Raw genomic sequence first — 22,377 nt, 5'->3', positions numbered from 1 at the left:
GCTAAAGTTTTCAAGGCAATTTTGATTTGTTAAAACCAATTTTTTGCAATTTTCCTCCAAATCGATTTTGCTATGCCATTTAAAATTTTGTGACAGGAAATAAAATCACTTCTAGAGTCTAAAATCGATTTTGCAATTTAGCCTCATTTCTACAAAATTAAAATTTTCACCAAAGAAAAAATTTAAGATTTTCCAAAACTCAAGTCTAACAAAAATTTCCCTTTTGAAAATTATTCAAATTTACATAGTTACATCCAGATTTTCAAAGGAAAATGTCTAAGTACAAATTTACAATTTTATCCTGCCAAGCGTTGCTTGTTGAATTTTGTCCAGCCTAAGGATGAAGTTGGTTGTTCTGGAAAATTCAGTGAAACTGGGTGAAAATAAGCTAAGTCTCTCCCAGTGGCCTGAGGGTGTCCAAGGCTCAAAACTCTCAAAGAAAATCAAAATTGTTGGACAATCCAAAAATTTGCCAAGGCGATAAAAAAAAGGGGGTCCCCAAAATTTTGGGGCGATGGTGTGAAAACCTCACAACAGATTGTATCACCCCAACCCCAAATATTTACTTCTAGATAACATCAATTAATAATTGAAAGTGCTTGTTTTACCATATTGGCGATTTGTGAATGACATTACAAGAAATATAGCACTAGATGTTGAAACTATGATCGTAGACATTCAAAACATTTGTAAGAACCTGAATCACAAACATTGAAGACATTTGTAAGAACCCAAATTTCATTCATTTGATCCATAAGGCAAGTCTTATGTTGGACCCCAATAATTACAAGACCATTATGGTTGGAAATGCCTTCTCCAAGTTGTACACCATGACTCTTCATATTATTTTGTAGAGGGAGTTGGATCACCATCACATCTATGCCAAGGGGCAAGCCGGTTTCAAATCGGATTATCAGATTGTGGACCATATCTTGACACTTTGAAGAATTATTGAGGAGACACATCATCGCTTCTTAAAGGTGTATAGGTGCTTTGCGGACTTTGCAAAGCATTTGACCGTCTGTAGAATGAACCTCTTTTAGAAGCTTTGAGATATTATATTTTCGAGACTATTTTAGCAGCTATCATGACACTCTACTAATGGTTTTGAGCCGTCTCAAGACCCTTTTTCTATTTTTGGACTTCATTGGTACACTATCAAGGTAAAGTAGGGCTGTTTCTTGAGGCCTACCCTTTTTGGCATCTACATTGATGAGTTGGAGTGGTATTTTCAAGACCATACTCATCTTGAGGATGGTTGTCTCTTCCCTAGGTTCTAATCTCTATTCAACTCTTCCCGGATGATGTTGTTCCTTTAAACTCTTCTTTGGAGGGTTTTATAGAGACAATTGGATAGTCTCAAATTGTTTTTTGAGCTATGACAATTGACGGTTAATTTGGGGAAGACCAAGGTGATGGTCTTCAATGGTTTTAGGCTATGCTCCATGGAGTTTTCGGGATGGGGATGTTTTAGGGGACGGGGACATATTTCTAGTACGGGTACGGGTCGAAGCCAAAATTTAGGAGACGGGACCTCAGGGGATGGCTATAAAATATTGGGGATTTTTAATATTAGAGACATAATTCAAATATGCATATCAAAACATTGAGCATAGTATAGGCTATCATACATGGAAATTGAAAACTATCAAGATTCAAATCAAAATGACATAAAATTATCCCAATATCGCATACCAATATCACATACAATTAGCAAAAATGCCCAAAGACTCCAAGTATCAATTTATCATCATCATGCATGAAATCAAAATGACATAATGAAAGTAAATACTAGAACTAGAAGTGTAGATGTCCATCTCCATAATAATCAAAAGCAATAATGTATCCGAGTATTTGCATAGCGGAAAGCCAAATATAAGGTTGTTCTCTACTAATCTAAGATTCTAGATCTATATCTAAATCAAGATCAGCACCAGTCTCTTTCTTTGAATCACTGCCAGGGGTAGGCAGAGGGTTCTCATCGAATGGAACACCAAGCAGCCCTGGAGGTGTGTCATCCTCATCAATCTGCAATGCATCCTCCGGATTAACATCCCAACGTAGTGCTGGAGTTTGTTGATACTCAAGACTCTGTCGCTCCTCTAGTCGCAATACACTGTGAACAACCACAAGCTTCTCCGATCGTCTAGAGGTAAGGTTGTTCCTCTTGACTGATTGGATGAAGCTATATGTAGACCAGTTCCTCTTTGCAGCAGAGGAACTTGCAACCTGTGAGAGAAGACAGGTGGCAAGAGCTTTGAGCTTAGGTGCATCTCTACCATGCCATGTCCACCATCCAATCGGGTCCCTTTGAGCTAATGTAGCTCTATCAGTCCTTACCTCTGGTGTACCAAATGTTGGACTACGAAGATTGGCAAAGTCAAGCCATTGCCCCTGAAGTTTTGCAACATCCTCTGCTTTATACATTTTTGAAAGGGCCTTGAAGAAGCCCTCCTTCACCTACTTTCAACAAACAAAAATTTAGAAGTTAGAATTTAGAAAGCTTAGTTTACAAATAAAATCAAGATTTTGAAGACATATTAAAATAAAAAAATCAGAAATCTTAAACATAAATTATTAAATTTAAATTACACTCACCTCCTCATCAACAGATGGAGGCACTCTCCCAAGCCTTGGTGCATACCATTTCGGGTTGATTGCATAGGCTGCTATATGAAGTGGGGTGTTCATAGTGTTCCACCTTTTCATCACAATGGGCTTAAGATGCTCCTCATAGAACTCCGAAGTAGGTTCCTTGTCTTTAATAGCTTGCTTGATCTGCCCAAACATGCTATCAAAGGTCTCATAAATCTCTCCAAGGCTAGGAGTGTCAATATCAGCATATCTAATGGCCTACACAATAGGGTCAATGAAGGAGCAAATGTATCTGCAAATGAAAGAAAATTACAAGTGAGAAACATCATTAATTTTAAAAAATCAGCAAGTGCCTAAATCAGAAATATTTTTATTAAATCAGCAATAACAATTATGATATCAATTATTTAAGTTTCTTACCTCATTGTGGTCCACCAATTCTCATCTAGGATTCTTCGTTTCATAAGTCTTCCATCCGGGGTGCTTGATTCATGCCATCTATTCCACTCTGCATTGACCATCATGGATTGTAAGGCCTCTTGGACCTCAAGCATCCTCTCCAACAAAATGAAGTAGGTAGCATAACTAGTGTCCACGGGCTTGAGGAATTCTTTTTTGGAAAATGTCCTAAATAGTGCAAGAGATGTGTGATGATTGCAAATAAACATTTGCACATCTCTAGCCTCGGACACCATAGCCTTTATCCAGTCAATTTTTTCAAAGTCTTTCAAGGTGTTATTCAATGCATGTACACAACATGGGGTCCAAAATATTTGTCTATAGGTGCTCTCTACTATCAATCTAGCTGATTTACACACCCGGGCTGAATCAGTCACTACTTGCACAACATTTGAAGCCCCTACCTCTATAGCATCCTTCAAAATCTGAAATTGGAAGGATGCATCCTTCTTGTTTCCTAAACAATCAATGGCTCTAAGAAAATAGGCCCCTGTTGTACTAGTGACAATAAGATTGATGAGTGGCCGATGTTTGATATCGGTCCACCCATCCATGATGATAGAGCATCCATCAGTCATGCATGTTTGTCCCATATCCTCCATCAAAATGTTTACTTTTGAGTACTCTTTATGAAGGATAGTGGTGCACAATTTAGTCTCTCCTAGTGGTATAAATGAGGGACCAGCAACATATATATCTTTGCACACTTGTTTAAAAGACAATTTTCAGCACCTAGAACTCCTCAACAAAATTGAGTTGAAAGAAAGAACATGATGCTTCAAGAAACGTCAAGGGCAATGCTTAATGAATCTAATGTAGCTAATTCCTTTTGGAAAGAAGTAGTAAATACATCAGTCTACATTTTGAATCGTGCAAAAGTAAGAGTAAACCATGATACGACACCTTACAATTTATGGAAAGGAAGGCCAACACCAGTCAAGTATTTCAAAATCTTTGGAAGCACATGTTATATAAGAAGAGATGAAGATGATTTGGGTAAATTTGAAGCTACAGGTGATGAAGGAATTTTTCTTGGATGTTCATCTAAAAGTATAAAGCATATAGATTTTACAATAAAAGACTTAACAAGATTGTCAAAAGCGCAAATGTAAAGATTGATGAAGGATTTGAAAAGATAAAAGGAAATGCTGAAACACCAAGTACATGTGAAGAAGAAGAAGACCCAAAAGATAAAGAAGATGAAGAAGAAATTGAACAAACACCTTTGAAAGCAAAAACTCCTTTACAGACACCAATGAAAAATCCCTTAAAGACATGAGAAAAAAATTTCAAAACTTGTCCAAAGAAATAATCCAGAAGACTTGGTAATAAGAGATTTAGAAAAGAAAGTTCAAACACGAAGAAGATATGCAAACAATGATGAGCATGCACACTTTTGTCTTTTATCAAAAATAGAACGTAGGAACTTCAAAGAAGCTAATGAAGACTAGCATTGGGTAAAAGCTATGGAGGAAGAATTGAACCAAATTGAAAAGAACAACACTTGAGAAATTGTTCCAAGGCCAAAAGACAAAAATGTCACAGGAACCAAGTAGATGTTTCAAAATAAAATGAATGAAAATGGAGAAGTCACAAGTAACAAAGCAAGGTGTGTCTGTAAAGGTTATGCTCAAGTGCAACGAGTGGATTTTGAAGAGACATTTTCTGCAGTTGCAAGATTGCAAGCAATTCGGATGTTCCTAGCATTCGCAAGCCATAAAGCATTTAAAAATTTCCAAATGGATGTAAAATCAGCTTTCCTAAATGGAGACAGAGAAGATAAAGTATATGTTGAATTTCATGAAGGATTTACATTTTCAAAAAAAGAGGATCATGTATGCAGATTGAGAAAAAACACTTTACAGACTAAAACAAGCTCCAAGAGCTTAGTATTCTAGATTGGATAATTATCTTCAAAATCAAGGTTTCGAAAGAGGAATGGCAGATAGTAATCTATACATCGAATCTGAAAATAACAATTTTTTGATAGTAGTTGTATATATGGATGACATAATATTTGGAGGAAGTGATAAATTGTGTAAAGAATTTTCCATGAACATACAACAAGAATTTGAGATGTCCATGCTTGGAGAATTATCCTTCTTTCTTGGACTGCAAATAGAACAAACTAATAAATGAATACTTGTTTCACAAGGTAAATATATCAAAGAAATGTTGAAGAAACTCAAAATGGAAGATTGTACTCCTATTGGCACCCATATGATAATTGGGTGCAAGCTTAGTAAAGGAGAGGAATCCCAGGACCCTGAGTGTAAATCAATTCCAAGATAGATCCATGATTGGAAGTTTGTTATATCTAACAGCTACAAGGTCTGATATCTTGGAAGTTGTTACAATGGTGGCCCGATTTTAAAGCTATGCCTAAAGAAAGTCATATTCTAGAAGTTCAAAGAATATTGAAGTACCTAAAAGGCACTATGAATCTTGGTCTATGGTATTCAAGAGGAAATGATTTCAGTCTCACTGCCTATACAAATGTAGATTTGGAAGGCAATATTGATGATAGGAGAAGTACAAGTGGAGGTGCATTTTTTCTTGGTAATTACTTAGTATCATGGCTAAGCAAGAAACAAGGTTCAGCAACCCTATCTACCGCAGAATCCGAGTATTGCAGCAGTAGCAAGTTGTACACAAGTGCTATGGATGAAGCAAACTCTAAGAGATATCAAGATTGAATTTGAGCATCCTATTCCTATATTTTGTGATAATACAAGTGCAATCAGCATTTCGAAGAATCTAGTCATGCATTCTAAAACAAAGCACATACCAATAGAATGCCACTTCTTAAGAGAACAAGTACTTAAAAAGCAAGTAACGTTGGAGTACATTGATACAAAGAAGCAAATAGTGGATATCTTCACAAAACCCCTTCCAACGGAAACTTTTGAGTACCTAAAGGAGAAATTGGGAGTAGTCTCACTCTCATCCATCCATTAAAAAGTCACATAAGGAGCATGTCTTCAGGGGGAGCTAGTCTCTAGCCTTGGAGATTCTTTGTCATTGATGACAAAGGGGGAGAAGTTAGAGTAAGGGGGAGCAGCTAACTAAGGGGGAGCCTTACATAATAAAGATCATATATTTGAGAGGTTGCCATCAATGATATAGGGGGGAGATTGATGAGCAATTGTCATTGATGTCAAGTTTGTTGCAAACTGATAATATAGTTGGTTTATAGTCAAACGAAAAAACATAAAGACCTTATGTGATGCAAGGTAAGGTGGGCCGTTCCAAGTTTCTATGACAAAATACTCCAAACAGTGTGTTTTCCCAAAGGTTTCCCAACACAACCTTAAGGCTTAAGTTGCCCAAAGTATGTAATTGACTTCTCCAAAGACTTCGTAGGAATCTAATGTCTTTGAATACCCTATTACAAACCAATTATTAAGCTTACCAAATATCAAGAGCCTATCTTCAAGGCAAAACCAAACTTCCTAGCCTACTAGGTCTACAAGCCCCAGCTAGCCCTCAAATGCTGTCCTTTTGCATTTTTCTCCAAACTTTCCCAAAACACGAGGAAAATAACTTGCATATTCAAATACCCATTTGGCTTCTCTATAACATATCAAAAGATTAGGTATGGTTGTTTTGGACCATGTCTCTACTGTTACACTATGGGCCTCTTTTTAGGCACAAAACCCGCTCATTTACAAAGGAATTATATGAAATACTTATCCCCAAACCCTATGACTTGGTACAATATCTTAATATGATCCTAAACTAAGGATTCTTCAATTGGTTTCAACCTAGCAACTTCCCATATATGCTTTCTATGAAACCCTCACGAAATTGAGCCAAAAACTAGGGCCTCTTCAAATCCGACCAAGAATCACTTCCATGACTTGTTCTTTGATCCTACACCATGTATATGACGAGTACTTTGACTGTTTTACATAAAACCATGACCTCTTTTGGCTAGTTTCTTTGCTGCTATACCTATGTCACCACTTTTGTGCCCTTTTCCCAATCTTCACAATGGTGTACACCTGCAAATCTTCAAACTTCCTGTAAACTTATGTTTGCCTGACATAATACATGTTAGGAATTGATCATTCCATGGGAATCAGGGTCCTACATCCATGGAATGATCCTCATTTCATGAAAGAAACCAAAATTTGTTCAAAACTAATGCAAAATCTCTTATTCCAATCAACAATCTGGGTATGAATGCCAAGAAGAATAGTACTAGAGCATTCAAAGATGAATTACAGATATTAAATGATGTTCTTAAGTAATATACATAATAAGGAATGAAGTTTCAATCACAATTATATTGAAATTGCAAAATAAAGATTTTTTTTATTGCTTTCCTTTCAACCCGTCTGTACAATATGGCTTCCAGTCTGTACTTCTGCTGTCCATATGCCTTCAACAGGTTATATAATGTGGTAAATAACATCCCCAACTAATTCCATTCAGTTGGGACTTGTGACAAACATGTTTAAGCCATTAAAACTAAGTTCCCTCCAAAAGGTAAGTACCGTTGTAATTTGAATATATTCAAAATTATAACTCTTATTTCTCCTTTCTAATTAACTAAAAACCCATCAAACTTTTGGAAAATATTTATGTAGGACCCAATTCACTAGTCTAATATCCCTTTAACCTATTTTGAATCTATTGGGCACTATTGGCCTCCCATTACATTTAATTTTTCTCAAGCCTTTATCAAGACCTTGAGAATCACATACATCTTATGAGTTTGATTATTACATACAGCCATGATTGGCTCTAAAACCTTCCACTTGACCTTTAGATATGTCTTCTTTTCATTGTCCATGCTAGGAGTCTTCATCATGCCTTTGTGTTTGAGGGGAGCCCTTGCACCATTATGCTTGCAACATCAACATACACAACAATAATAAATTATATGGGAAACGCCTGTTACAAAAGCAAGTCAATCTATAACAATAATATATAGAATATTTACATGACAGTGATAACTAAAGACAATATTTGATATATGCTTAGACGAATAGGTTGTACAAATCAATACAAAGTACACAAAAAGCAGTAGAGGAAACAACAATCATTTGATATTATAGAGGAATCAATATTACAAACTGCAATTGTCATTTGATATATGTGGAGGAATATTGCATCAGGATATGTCTTCTTGTCACCAGCTTTATCCATTCTGTTAAGAGAAACAAACTTACCTCTAAGAGAGTGGAGAAGTTTGTTGCTGTACATGGTTTCTTGCGGCTCAAAGATCAACCGACATGCGAGCACAAGGAGAGCCCAACAACACGATGGGATGTGGAGCCTGAGGATCCAACTCCGATTGATGAGGATGATGATGTAGAAGAAGGGCTAGTTGGTGTTCATTTGGAGGATCAAGATCTTACCTATGAGGAGTCTAGTAGTTTTAGTGATGAGGACTTTGGTATAGGGGATGATTAGAGAGCATTTGGGATGATTACATTCTCAATATAGACATTTTGTCATTTTGTTGATTATACTCACTTTGATATGGCTGTGATACATTATTTCATTTCACTATTTCGTGCTACTCGGCTCATTGTCATCATGAGCATCTTTATGATATATGATATTCATATTTGAACAATGAATTTTGAATCTTCCATCTTTGTCATTTGATAAATTGATAGTCAATGGTTGGCTTTTGACTTACATGGTAATATGTGGTTTATATTTTTAATTTTTCATTTATCATTATCATATTATGTTTGGACGTTTTAGTATTTTAGTATTTTACTAAGTTCAATAGTCTGGTAATGGTTATGAAGTTTTAACTTTCAAGTTTGAGCTTATGGTTCTTGAATCACATTACAATTTTCTATATTCAACTATATTTGGTATGCTATATTGAAGTATCATTTCATAATTAGCATTTTTAGTATATATATATATATAATGCACTCCCCCCTCCCCTCGCCGTCCCCCCGCCATCTTGAAATTGCGGTCCTTTTTCCTGCAACCAAAACTCGTCCTGACGTCCCCCCGCACCACCACACCACCGTGCCGATGTAACACTGTGATAACAAACTAATCAACTAAAACATATTCATATGGATAAAAGTTATCGACTAAGAGTAGTCTTGGAGATAATGATTATGAGTAGTAATGTAGTGATTAAAACAGAGATAGCAATCTGTGCATTACTAATAGAAGACAATGGAAACATCGTTATTAATTGACTTAGTCACTGATTTTCTAGTTGACCATTAAATCCTCACAGCACCATATAGACAATCAATCATTTTGTTCAAGGGCAAGTTTATATCAAGTTGTTAACCAAACAAAGACATGGCAAGCAATAAATAGCGATTACTATGTTAGAAGACGAGTGATGATATGTGTTAACCAAGTATGAAGAATGACAATTAAGAAAAGTCTGCATTAAGCGATATAATAAAGAAAATTAGTTATCAATTAACTAAAGAGTTCAATTAGTTGAGAAAAACTGTTTGGTTATGAAGTGGAATGATTGGGAAGAGATCTGGCTCGTCTGCATTCAAAGGGCACAACTCCTTCACCTTGCAAGATACAAATGGATGATCAAACTCACTCCGTTCAGCAGCATTGAATGTTATCTCCTTTTCTTATTCCAGCATTAGATCAACTCTATTTGGGCAAATTGCCTCTTGGCATAATCGGCGACATATACTCTACAGATTGTAATCAGACACAGCCGATCATTGCATAGTTACAAGTTCAGATCAGATACAGCAATATCATCAGTGTAAGGGGTAAATAGAGACATTCCATAGTTATAAGGCTTAAATTAGAAATAGCATCTATCATTAAAGTTGCAAACTTGCAGTTATAAACCAAACACAGCAACATATTGCTGTTAGGTGATATCCATAAATTGCATAATCATATAGATATATGAGACATAGCAACATTCCTTTATCACTTAAATTGATTAAGCAATAACATTTATAGCATATTTAATCATTGTATATTAAACATTGCTATCAATTCAATATCAATTTTGCACATATTCTCTCTCTCTCTCTCTGACATACACACACAGACACAGACACAGACACACACACGCACAGAGAGAGAGAGATAGACAGACAAACTCACATATACAGACGCAGACACAAACACAAACACAAAGACACACATTTAGACACACACACACAATGTGTCTACATTTCTAATGTTATTGCTAAGAGTTCTCTATCTCTCATTGTAGCACAGTACCATTTGACTGTATTGTTTCATGTAATAGAGTTTGTAGAATCCACACACACACACACACACTCTTCCGATGTGTAACATTTCTGTCTAAATTTCCAACGGTTTTGCTAATAGCTCTAGCTCTCCTTGTAGTATAGTAGCATTTGTTCTTATTGTTTCATGTAATAGAGTTTGTAGAATCCGACCATTTTCTTTGTATAAATTACATTCATCTTCTTTTCATCTTACTTGTTCTGTCTATTCTAAGAATCTGTATTTTTTGGAACTCGTTTGTATCTCTCCTTTGCAATGGATTTATATGAAAATCACAAAGGGATCAACAAAGAAACTCTGTATAGCTTGTTTCTGTTTTAGTTTGATTGCTAAGATGCTGTCTATAAATCTCAAAATAGGTTTCATCATCAAAGAGTGCCATTTGTAATCCTTGTTTGTGGGACTGCTTGTGTTGGTAAATCTACTATTGCAACACAACTTGCTCAACGTCTGAACCTGCCAAATGTTTTACAGGTTTGTTATGCCTGAATTTTTATTTTATATCTTTCATAAATGTCTATTTATTTATTAATATGTCTATATGGTTTTGTGTTTTATTGCAAGATGTATTTCATCTCTCATGAGTTCTCTAGGTGAGAAAAATCTAGAGAATCAAAGTATTGTTTCTTGTTATCCTTTATCTATTATTTAATTACAGAACTTATTGCATTTTTATTTTTTATATTTTGTGTTGCAGACTGACATGGTCTATGAGCTACTTCGTACCTCAACAGAGTAAGTGCATAATTGCATTTGCAAATTAGATTACAAATGTTGCTTGCCTTATGCATATTCAAATTTCTCAGTAATGTATTTCGCTTTTGTTTTGGTAAGGCAGCATTTTTCGTATAAAAGAATTGGTAAGATATAGCAGTCTGGTCAATTATATTCAAGGGTTCTGTTATTTTTTCATTGTTTGTGTTAGCTGTTCAGCCATTCATTATCCTTGATGGCTTCTTTGGATGTGATGAAATGGACCTTGGGGTTTTCTGTATGATAATAAACATAAATTAATCTATGCAGGAATGTTTCAAGTGTAATAAATGCAGGAGTGTTTCAAGTGTAATTAATGTTTTCAACATTGAAGGACCTAGGTAGCCTTTGAGACTAAGGGCTTAGGCATACATGATATGTCATTTATAGTAGACTTGTGAATTCAAAGATGAAGGCACGTTAGAGTTCAGGCATATTGCATTTACTGAAGAAAAATGCATGTAATTTGTTTTATAGATGATCAATATTTCAAGCATATTATTTGGATGACTTGTTTAGGTAAACTCTTGTGATGTACCCAATCTGATATGTAAACAATAATGAAATATAAATTTTTAATTATATAGAAAATTAAAATATAAAACTAAATGAATTCTAAAATAAAAGTAAATTAATAATCAATTTATGAAATGCTCAAATATAATATATACATACACATTAATAATCAATATAAAATGTCACATGTTTGATAGATTTACCAAATTAGTTAATAAATATCTATTGCATAATATTAATATTAAACAATATGAAACTTTGATGTATTTATCAAATTAATTGATTTCTATTAAAATATCAACATTAATCAATATAAAACTTTAATATATTTAATATCTATTAATAATATTAATCTACAATCTATCTACAGCGACCGAAATACTACTTAATGTCCTGATTTTCCACATAACTACTTGCTGAGATGGATTTTGGCAAGTCTGAGAATCTTTCCAGGTCCGCAAGAAAGAAATGATTACAAAGAAATCAAATGCAAAGAATTATAAGGAGTGGCTAGATTGTTGTGGTGCTGCGATGACTTAGAGAAAGATATAATTTTTTATTAAGTCAAGTTGGTGACAAAGGGGAATATCTTTTGTATAGCGACACAATTTTTCAACCCTCGGAACAGATAAAAAGGTATCAAGAAATCTAATTTGGAAGGAATGTCATATAAGTCAGAACTAATCAAAGAAGCAATATCAAGTGTCCATTGGAATAAAAAATTGAAATTTATATGTTAAGAATTCCTAAGGAGAAACAAAGAATATAAAATACATTTAAGTATAGGTTGATTCTAAATGATCACTGGCCAGCAGCGTATATTGTATGATGTATGCTCATTGCTGAAATTAATATTTAGAGAAATATTCATCTATTGAATTATACTGGTCTACAGATCATTATGTCCAAATATTTATAGAAATCAGGGACCATTATATATATGCTCTCTCTCTCTCTCTGTGTAGCAATATTAATAAAAGCAAAGTCCGAAGTATATATATGGACAAATATATTTCGTATTTAATATGTTTTTTTTAGTATATATCAATAAAAATAAATTATATATATATATATATATATATATATATATATATATATATATATATATGGACTAATAAATACAACATTTATATATGTTAATAATAGCAAAATCAGAATTATTTATATAAAGATATATTGGTAAAATTACTTGTACTAGAGAAGCCGTAGGAGGATATTGGCAAGGGCATGATTCAATTTTTGTGGTGGTTGACAGATTTTCAGAGATGACACACTTCATTCTCTGCAAGAAGACTAATGATGTTCACATGACATAATTGTTTTTTGGAGAAGTGGTGAGACTACATGGTTTGTCAAAGAGCATAGTTCAGATTGAGACACCACGTTTGTTGGGTATTTTTGGTGCACATTGTGGAAGAAGTTAAAGACATTTGAAGTTCAACTCATCACATCATCCATAGCTTGATTGAAAGATATAAACAAAAAATCCTTTGGAGATATAAACAATCCTTCTAATTACCGAACCATCATGATCAATCCACTATTTGGCAAGTTATTTGGCAGCTTGGTAGAACAAAAAATCAGCAACTGGGCTGAAACAGAAGGCAAACGTGCAAAAGGGCAAGCAGGCTTTAGACCGAAACACTCTACTATAGATCACGGCATCACTCTTAGACACTTGATTGAGAAAGTTTGGGACACTCCGGGGAACGAGGCTTTTTATTGTTTTGTGGACTTAAAAAAAGCATTTGACACAGTGCCACGTAATAAATTATGAGATAGAATGGAAGAGTTGGAAGTTCCTAAAGAACTTAGGTCAGCGGTTTACAGATTATATGAGCAAGTCAAAGCTAAAATCAGAACGACAGAAGGGCTATCAGAAGATTTTGACAGCAACATCGGGGTTAAACAAGGGTGTCCACTATCTCCAACATTATTCGGGCTCTATATTGACAAGTTAGAAGAGTGGATAAACAAGACCAATGGTGAGGGGGTGCAGCTGGCCCACTTTGTGATAAGATTGCTCTTATATGCGGATGATCTCATAATTCTTGCTAGAATAGCTAAAGGTTTGAAAGAGCACTTGACAGCACTAGAAATTTTTTGTCATGAAGTAGGAATGCAAGTTAACACTAGCAAAACCAAAATTATGATCTTCTCGCTGAAGAAGAATAGGGGCATACAAGACGAGTTTTTGTTTGAAAATAGCCCACTTGAGATTGTGGAAGAGTACAAATACTTGGTCATCGATTTTCATAACAAACTCAACTGGGATACTTGCATATCAAAAAGGATCCAAGGGGGCTGGAAGGCGTTATACTCTTTACAAAACAAGTGCAGGAACGCAGAATTATGGGATTGGACGACCATGAAAACTCTTTTTGGTTTGCTGGTCACTCCTGTTATTCTATATGGATGTGAAGTGTGGGGAGGTAGTATGTCCGAACAGAAATGGTGGCAAGTAGAAAGAATTCAAAAACACTTCATCACATGCAATCTTAAAGTCAAGACCACAGTTTTATATGAGATCCTTTTGGCAGAGGTGGATTCCTTTCCATTAGAAGCCGTTGCTTTGGTTCGGATGATAAGCTATTTAAAGAAAACCCAAGGTTTGGAAACACATCGTTGGCCCAAGTTGATCATAGAGGAAAAACTTGTGAGGCGGAAAAGCACATGGATGAAGCAAAATGACAAATGGATGCGAAAATGGGATATCAACGTCCAAACTTGCCCAGATAACATTACAGAAATAAAGAAGTTTGTCAATGAAAAATTCCGCAATATTCTGTGGACAAGACACATAGGGCGGAATTTTTTTTATTACATTAAAGAATTTAATCCCACTTCTAGTCATGATGAAAAGGCCTATATAAGAGCACCTATTAACTGGAAAGCAAAAATGTTGATGGCACAACTTAGAACTAGTTCACATCAGCTGCGATGTGAAACTGGTCGGTGGCAAGTTCCAAAGGAAGAGTGGGCAGGCAGAACATGTTTATTTTGTAATATGGGAACAGTCGAGACAGAGCAACACTTTGTCAAGGAGTGCCTGGCTTACAATGACATCAGATCTGGTTATACAAAAATACTGCAGAACAAGGATTTCAACTATTTATTCGAGGAAGATCAAGTGAAGAGAGCAACGGATTTGATTACCAAACTTCAGAGAAGGAGAGATAAGTTAACCAAAACTTTACAACTAACTAGTTCCGCCCCTGACTCGGGAGGGTGATTGCATGGGTCCCATAGACTACTTTAGTCTCGTGGATGTCATTAAAATCTATCATATCATATCATATCAAAGATAGAGGTGGTGAATAAGAGTTTGGGGAATTTGTTGAGATGTTTGGTTGGAGATAAGCCAACAGGATGAGATTTGATTTTAACACAAGCAACATTTGCATACAATAATTTTGTCAATAGGAGCACTAGTAAATCACTGTTACAGCTAGTGTATGGAAGTAGTCCCATAAATGTTTTTGAATTGAAGAAGTTGGACAAGGGGGTGATAAATAGTGGTAAAGTTGAGAATTTTATAGAACACATGAAGAACATCCACGAGGAGGTGAGGAAGCACATCACAAAGATGAATACATAGTACAAGTCTAAGGAAGATGAAAAAAGGAGGAATATGGAGTTTCAGGTTGGAGATGAACTCATGGTTCATTTGAGCAAGGAATGATTTCCAGTAGGAACCTATATTAATTTAAATATGAAAATTTTTGGAGCTTTTAAGATATTGAAGAAGTATGATTCAGGAAATGCCTATTAAGTAGAGTTGCCTACTGAACTGAATATTACACATATATTTAACATTTCAGATTTGACAGAGTATCATGAAGGGGGTGTTGAAGATGAGGTCATAGAAGCACAGTGGAGTATTCCGACAACTACTTCAGCTACAAAGGAGATTGAGGATATATTGGAAAGTCATGTTGGTAGAAGCACAAGGAGTAGGTCATATGAGGAATATCTGATCCACTGGAAATGATGACCTATAGAGGATTCATCATGGTTGACAAGAAAGGAGGGAAACTGTCTGGGTTTTCTTCTAAACATTTGAGATGTGATAGGGTCACTTCTAAAATTAGCTCAGGTGTCTGATGCAGAGGCATCCTGGGAGTAAGGGCAATCTTGCATTACCTAAGAATACTTTTGTTTTTGCCTTTTTCAATAAGGGTTGTTTCAGTGCAGAGTTGCTATTTGTGGAAACTTACTATTTTTTTTAAGTTGGTCATATGGGCTCAAAATGTTCTGATTTTTTAGGTGGGGTTCATTTTAAATATATCAGCCCGCTAGTAGAGTTTCATTGCCATATCATATGTATTGGTGAAGTTATAGAAGATTTTTGGTATAAAATCTTTGAGCTCAAATTTGAAGGTTTTAGAGGCTCTGAAACAAGGTCAAACCCTAACTAACAGATGCTTGCACAATATGATGTTGAAGATCAAGAGTTACCATTTACAAAAAGTGGTTATAATTGTGATTTAGAGTTTTGGTTTAAAAGTTATGGCCTCCGAACTTTGGGCTAGCTGAAAATAAAATTTTGTAATTCGTTTGAGCTGACACTAATGTAATAAATATGATAATTTTTGTTGTGGTCGGTCTTAAGTGGTAGGGCTAAATGTCTAAAACATTCCTAGGCCGTGGAAAATTGCTTATATAAAGAAGGCTCGTAGGGTTTGTAATGTCCCGTTTTTATTGTCCCTCCAAGTTGCTCTTAGTTTCCTAATTCAAGATCTTATAAATCTTTAAGTTTGTGTTTTTCACTTACAAATATATAAAATTAGTGTTAGAGCTTCCAAATCTTTGATAATTTATACACATCTAGGAAAAGATAACCTCAATTAGGAAATCTTTTTAATTATATATCAGTGTGTATTATTCCTTTATTATGAGTCTAAACCTTTCCCCTTTTATTAATAGTATCTACCTATAATAATGTCCTTTAATATCCTTAATAATAATATCCTCTTATTGCGTTGGATACTCGACCAAGTTGTTGTGCGTCATTCGGTCCACTTTGATATGCTCTACGCCCTCATCGAAACTTGTTCCACGTCTTCGAAAATGGTAAGTTGGTATATCCTTCGTGGCAATTGATATGCCTTAGTCCACGTCTGCGTGCGTCCAAACCTAATGAAAGGAGGTGGAGTCTTCGGTGGGTTAGATGCACTTTGATTATGGGTGATAGAACCAATCAGATAATCTGCGATCTCCCTAACTTCACCGCTCCACGTTATATTCTCTTTATACGTATGCCTCCATACTCAATGTGACGTGACCCTTGCGTGAGTGGTGGTTGACTTGATAATATGTTCGACCTAATGCAAATTGGTTATGCTAATTAACATCTCGTTAATTGCTAGATTATAGGTATGGGTTGGTTTAGTTTATAAATGTTTATTGAATTATATTTAAATGTGTATTATAATGATAATATAAATTTATATTATCATCAAATGATTGAATAGATTATAAATATTTATCTTTTGTGAATAACCAATGATAGCGTATATATATTTATTTTAATTATATAATTTTATTCAATACAGATTTAAATGTGCTTTGTAATCATAGTTTATGTATATTGAATAATTGCTATATTTTATAGGGTATTTGTTATTGCCAATAGTGGCATGTTGTGACGGTTAAGTTGTTGCATTTTTATCCTTGCCATCAAGGTTCAAATCTCATGAGGATGAGGTCCCCCGTTTGTGGCCTCACTGGTTCATAGCTCCAGGGTATTTGTTATCATTAAATATGTTATATAATATTGTATGTTATAATAACATATTTAAATATATGTTATGTAAATATAATACCATATTGTATTAACGTTTATATTAATTCTTATGCCATTAATATATACATTATATTGATTAATTTATTATCATTAGTTATTAATAATATATATATATCCAAATGTGATAATATTTAGATATATTATAATCTTCTTTGGTTTCATAATGTAATTATAATATTTATTATTATCTATTCATTATTATTCTTAATTATTATCATTGTATAATATGTTATTCAAATATTCATATATCCTTAAATTTGGGCTCATGACAAGTCCGCCTCTCTTGAATTTGCTTGTCCTCAAGCAATAATCGTTTTCATATTTGTTTCACCTTATATAACAAAATTGACTACTAGATCTCATTCAAATTTTTACTTATAAGATTACTTCATTCGATTCTATAAAGAGTCACACATGTAGTATGCATTTGAATGCAAAGTATACATATGAATGTATGAAGACACGAAGAAAACATGAAGCATACACATTGATGCATGAAGACATGAAGTAGACACGATGTAGACACATCATACATAACCTTGATTAGATCCTAAAATTAATAATGCACAATGACTATACTTCTTCGTTAGGCTTATAAACCCTGCAACCACAAAATAAGCATCAGTACATGCATATATATAAACTTCAAAGAAATTTGAATGATAATAAGTTAATCCAAGCCAAATCCATGCTAAGCCCAAGAGCGAAACTTTGGCCCCCTTGGCCCCGGTGGTAGGTGTTAGGCATCCACACGAGGTGGTCTACTTAGTGGATTTCTTGTTTGGCTAGAAAGGTTCTTGTGAAAAGGAGTCATTACTATCTTTCCCTTAACTAGCACTACAATAGGGTGTCCTAACCGCTCTCCCTTGATTGCAAACTCCATAGGAAAGTTGATAGGGTGCCCTTACTATCTTCCCCTTAACTAGTACTACAATAGGGTGTTCTCCCCTGATTGCAGACTCCATAGGAAAGTGGTAGGATTCCCTTACTATCTTCCCCTTAACTAGTACTGCAATAGGGTATCATAGCAGCTCTTCCCTGATTGTAGACTCCATAGGAAGGATAGATGCCCTTATAGTCTTTCCCTTAACTAGTACTGCAATAAGGTGTCTTAACAGACCTTATTTAATTGCAGACTCCATAGGAAAGTTAAATATGGCCTTTCCCCTAACTGATACTACAATAAGGTGTCTTAACAGACCTCCCTTAATTGCAGACCCCATAGGAAAGTTAAATATGGCCTTTCCCTTAACTGATACTACAATAAGGTGTCTTAACAGACCTCCCTTAATTGCAGACCCCATAGGAAAGTTATATACGGTAGGGTTTCTATATAGTCTTTCTCTTAAGTAGTACTACAATAAGGCGTCTTATAGACCTTCCTTGATTGTAGACTCCATAGGAAAGCTACTTGAAATCCCTAAATCATTTCTCAAATAATCAATTTTACACCTTCATAATTACATTAATTAAGAAAACTTACAATTTCATATTTTTAACTATGGTTGAACTTCCTCGAAGCTCCATCTGTTCCCTTGATCATATCTCATCTTCTTCGGTGTTGTCCCTTCTAATTTTGGGTCGAGTATTTCCTCTATTCTATGAACTTGACTTTTCTTTCCGCATTTATGCCCTGGTTCCCATGATTCCTCGCATTTGAAGCATAATTTCTTTCTTCTTAAGTCTTCTCGTTGTTTTTGAGCTTTCTCATCTTGGCATAGGTGACCCTTTTCAAAGTTCTTGCCATAGTGAAAACATTTTCTTTTTGGGGATTCTTGCTTGTGCTTTTCACTCGTATTGTGGAATGGTTTGCTATGGTTGTTTGAAGGTCTACAACTTGATGATGAAATTTCTAATCTCAAAGTTGTTTCAATGGCATCGTCTAAAGATGTTGGTTTAAGAGCACTAACCAACCCTCTTAGTGAATCTTTTAATCCTTCTATGAACAAGTAAGTGAGTCTGTCATTATCTAATCTTGTCACTCTGACTGAGAGTTTTTGGAATTCGGTTAAATAACCTTCGACTGATCCTCTTCTGTCCTGTAGGTGTATTGCCCATATCAAAATGCCACCACGAAGAGGGTTCACTAGGTGCCAAACTACTCTTTGGCTTGATCTCTAGTTTGCCATGTGGTATTTGCATGCAAGTAGCGTCCAGAGAAAACCCGATGGTGTAATGTAGCATATGGAAAGTTTTATGCTAGTGTTAGGAACTCAAACATCCTCTCCATTAGTATGGTTGCCCATTTGTATACGATCATTACAGATGCCATTCATCAAGATGATCTGTGGCAATGCTATGTCAGATGCCCTGTTAGAATCTGTAGGCTTACTCTTCATGACGTCCTTCTAGCAATGGTACTCTCGATGTGCAATAAAAGATTTCTGTATTCCTTGACTCCTAGAGGGACCTGTAAGGGATTCCATTTTTTCTAGTGTCAACTCCTTGAAAATCAGTTTTACTAAATTGTCCTCCTTTGGAGTGATTTTCTTTGCCTTCATCTCAATTTTGCACCCTGTCCTTTTTGGGATACCAAAAACCTTCATAAAATTCACTACTAAAAATGTAATCTTCAAGTTGCACCCTAGGTACTCAAAGCTGCCCATGTAGGCATGTCTATTGAAAGAAACCATAAACATTCAAAGGGCATCCTCATAATCTCTAATACAAAAGACTGGCATTTGTATCGCCCAATGTACTTCTGCATGCTTGATGATGTTTGTATTAGGTGTCTCCTACCATTACTTTCAGCATTCTTAACAATTCAGTCCCACAAATATCACTCTTTGGCGTAATGTCATCCTTCTGTGTGTGGGCTTGTTTGTGTACCTTTGGCCTCATTGTTTTCTTTTTCTCTAAATCGATGTATGTTCTCCTTGCAACTTTCATACGGAAGGGAAAAATCCTTGTATCTATGTTTATTCTCGATGAACTATTAGATGGTGACTGTAATTGCTTCTTCCAATCATTCTTTTTTGCTGCTCTAGAATCCATCGATAACTTTCTGTTGTCTTGTCCTCTTGTGAATGTTAGAAAAGCTTAAAACAATAAGGGCAATGCTCGGTTTTGCTTGTAAAGATCCTTGCTAAAAGACCACTAACAACTACCAATGCTGTAGTAAGGAATTTTGTCAAACACTTGGCATGCAATCTGGACTGTACTGCTGTGAATATATTCTAGGAGAATTCCGTCAAACACTTAGCATGCAAGTAACAATACTGCTGATAATAAACAATTGCTTGGAGGAATTGTTGTTGCCAAAACCACACAATAGAAAAACAGTACCAATATATATATATATATATATATATATATATATATGCATTCAATATTGAGGACAATTACACTTCAGAATTTTTGGTGCAATTATTTGATACTTGAAAACTATTTCAAAGTATGCAATGCTAAGCAACCTATTGAATAGACTGATTATGATTTTCCTTGTCTCACACCATAGGACAAAACTGAATACAAATGATTGAATTCTGATGCAAGGATTATTATACCATGACTGACTTTTTAAACCCTGATGTCTGAATAAGTTTTATGCAATTTTACAATCAAATGCAAACCAAACAGAACCTGATTTTTTTTGGTACTATGTGTTGTTGACCACGCTGATGAAATAACCACTGTGCTGCGCCCAGAAAGCTGCCCCAGATCAGACCCTGTATGGCCAGCAGGTACAGCCATACCTGTGCATTCTGTACGGCCCTTAGCAAAAATTAATGCTGGGGTTTAGGTTGCCGAAAATGGCAGGAATGGAGGCACCTAGGATGGTAGAATGACCTCCTAAAATGACAAAAATCAGACTCCTAGCCGGTTGGGAGTTATGAGCAAAAATGTATGCCGCTGTTGCATGACAGGACCTGTCAAAAATGCCTCAAATGTCCTGATTTATATCCAAAAACTGATCCTCTTGATGTATCAATAAAGCACAAGTCTTCTTGCAACAAAAACCCTCAAACCCACAATCAAATCTCTGTCCAAACTGGATATACCAATGATGATCAACATGAAATGGCTGAGTACCACTTCCAATGTGCAACCCTTCAGAAGGTCTTTCACTTCCTCAGTTATGCAATCTCTTGAGAGGTATCGTTCTCAAGGATTATGCTGAATATTTGTAGACTATCAAGCTCCACAAATGCTTATAGAAGATGTAGTTGAGTTACCAAATCCCGTGTGTCCAAATGGGAGGCCAAGCCCTTCCATTTATTTACTTTCCTAAGAAGTTACTAAGAACTTCTAGAAACATATTCTAAGAAGTTACTAAGAACTTCTAGAAACATCCATTATAAAATCCCATTATAATGCACTTTTTTATAATAAATAACTTAAAAAAAAAAAAAAGTGCACCTCAACTTGGAATTATAACATGTGGGCACCGTATAAGAAGTGATGATAAAATATAAATAAAATAATATCTCCAAGAGCATAACGAGCCATCTAATCACCAAATAATGCCAAAAATGACTCCCTCATCAACCCCATCTGCCTACGAGAGTCTGGAATAGGCAAATCCATGATTAACGCAATGTCGAACTAAAGAGGGGACATTACATTGCTCTTTCTTTCCAACTGTGTATAGTGCCTACTATGTATCGTTTGTCAATGCTAGGTGTTATTTAACCAACTTCTTCAACTAGTTTGTGAGTGGTTGTGATACTCCTCAAAATGTCACTGTTAATCCTTTGGTGTTTTTGTATGCACTTTTGGTTTGAATGAATGCGGAATGGATGCATCCACATATTGGCCTTGATGTATTAACCTATCTTTGTATGCGATGAAGGTTGCTATGTTTGACTTAAAAATGGATTCCCTGGACACAAGATGCACTGTAGGCACTTGGACAATTCACCATAGGTATTTATTATGTGATATCCCCACTTTAATAAGATTCAATAATAAGTAATTATTAAAAGAATATAAAAGAATAGATAATATAATTATAATATGAGTAAATAATAATTATAACTAATATCTTTATATATTAATAAAAATATATCATATGATAATAA

At 35.1% G+C, this 22,377-nt stretch overlaps 1 protein-coding gene across 10 annotated transcripts in view; it reads left to right on the top strand.

Annotated features, from left to right (window-relative positions):
• LOC149570682 (P-loop containing nucleoside triphosphate hydrolases superfamily protein) overlaps positions 1–22,377 on the top strand; it is a 188,976-nt gene that overhangs the window by 19,643 nt on the left and 146,956 nt on the right. For 7 of the 10 annotated variants that reach the window (XM_089823223.1, XM_089823222.1, XM_089823220.1 and 4 more), the window contains 2 exons: positions 10,641–10,755; positions 10,979–11,016. The exons of 1 other annotated variant lie outside the window; for it this stretch is intronic. In XM_089823223.1, coding sequence (XP_089679349.1) covers positions 10,641–10,755; positions 10,979–11,016 — 153 coding nt within the window. The remainder of the gene's footprint in view (positions 1–10,640; positions 10,756–10,978; positions 11,017–22,377) is intronic. 2 more of the 10 variants (XM_089823228.1, XM_089823224.1) reach the window with 1 other exon arrangement.

This window comes from Cupressus sempervirens, chromosome 3 (genome assembly GCF_028749045.1).
Source record: "Cupressus sempervirens isolate cs-2001-9-10 chromosome 3, ASM2874904v1, whole genome shotgun sequence".
In the NCBI taxonomy this organism is placed as follows: Eukaryota; Viridiplantae; Streptophyta; class Pinopsida; order Cupressales; family Cupressaceae; genus Cupressus; species Cupressus sempervirens.
The sequence above is the reverse complement of the archived record's forward strand: the minus strand, read 5'-3'. Positions and strand labels throughout refer to the sequence as shown.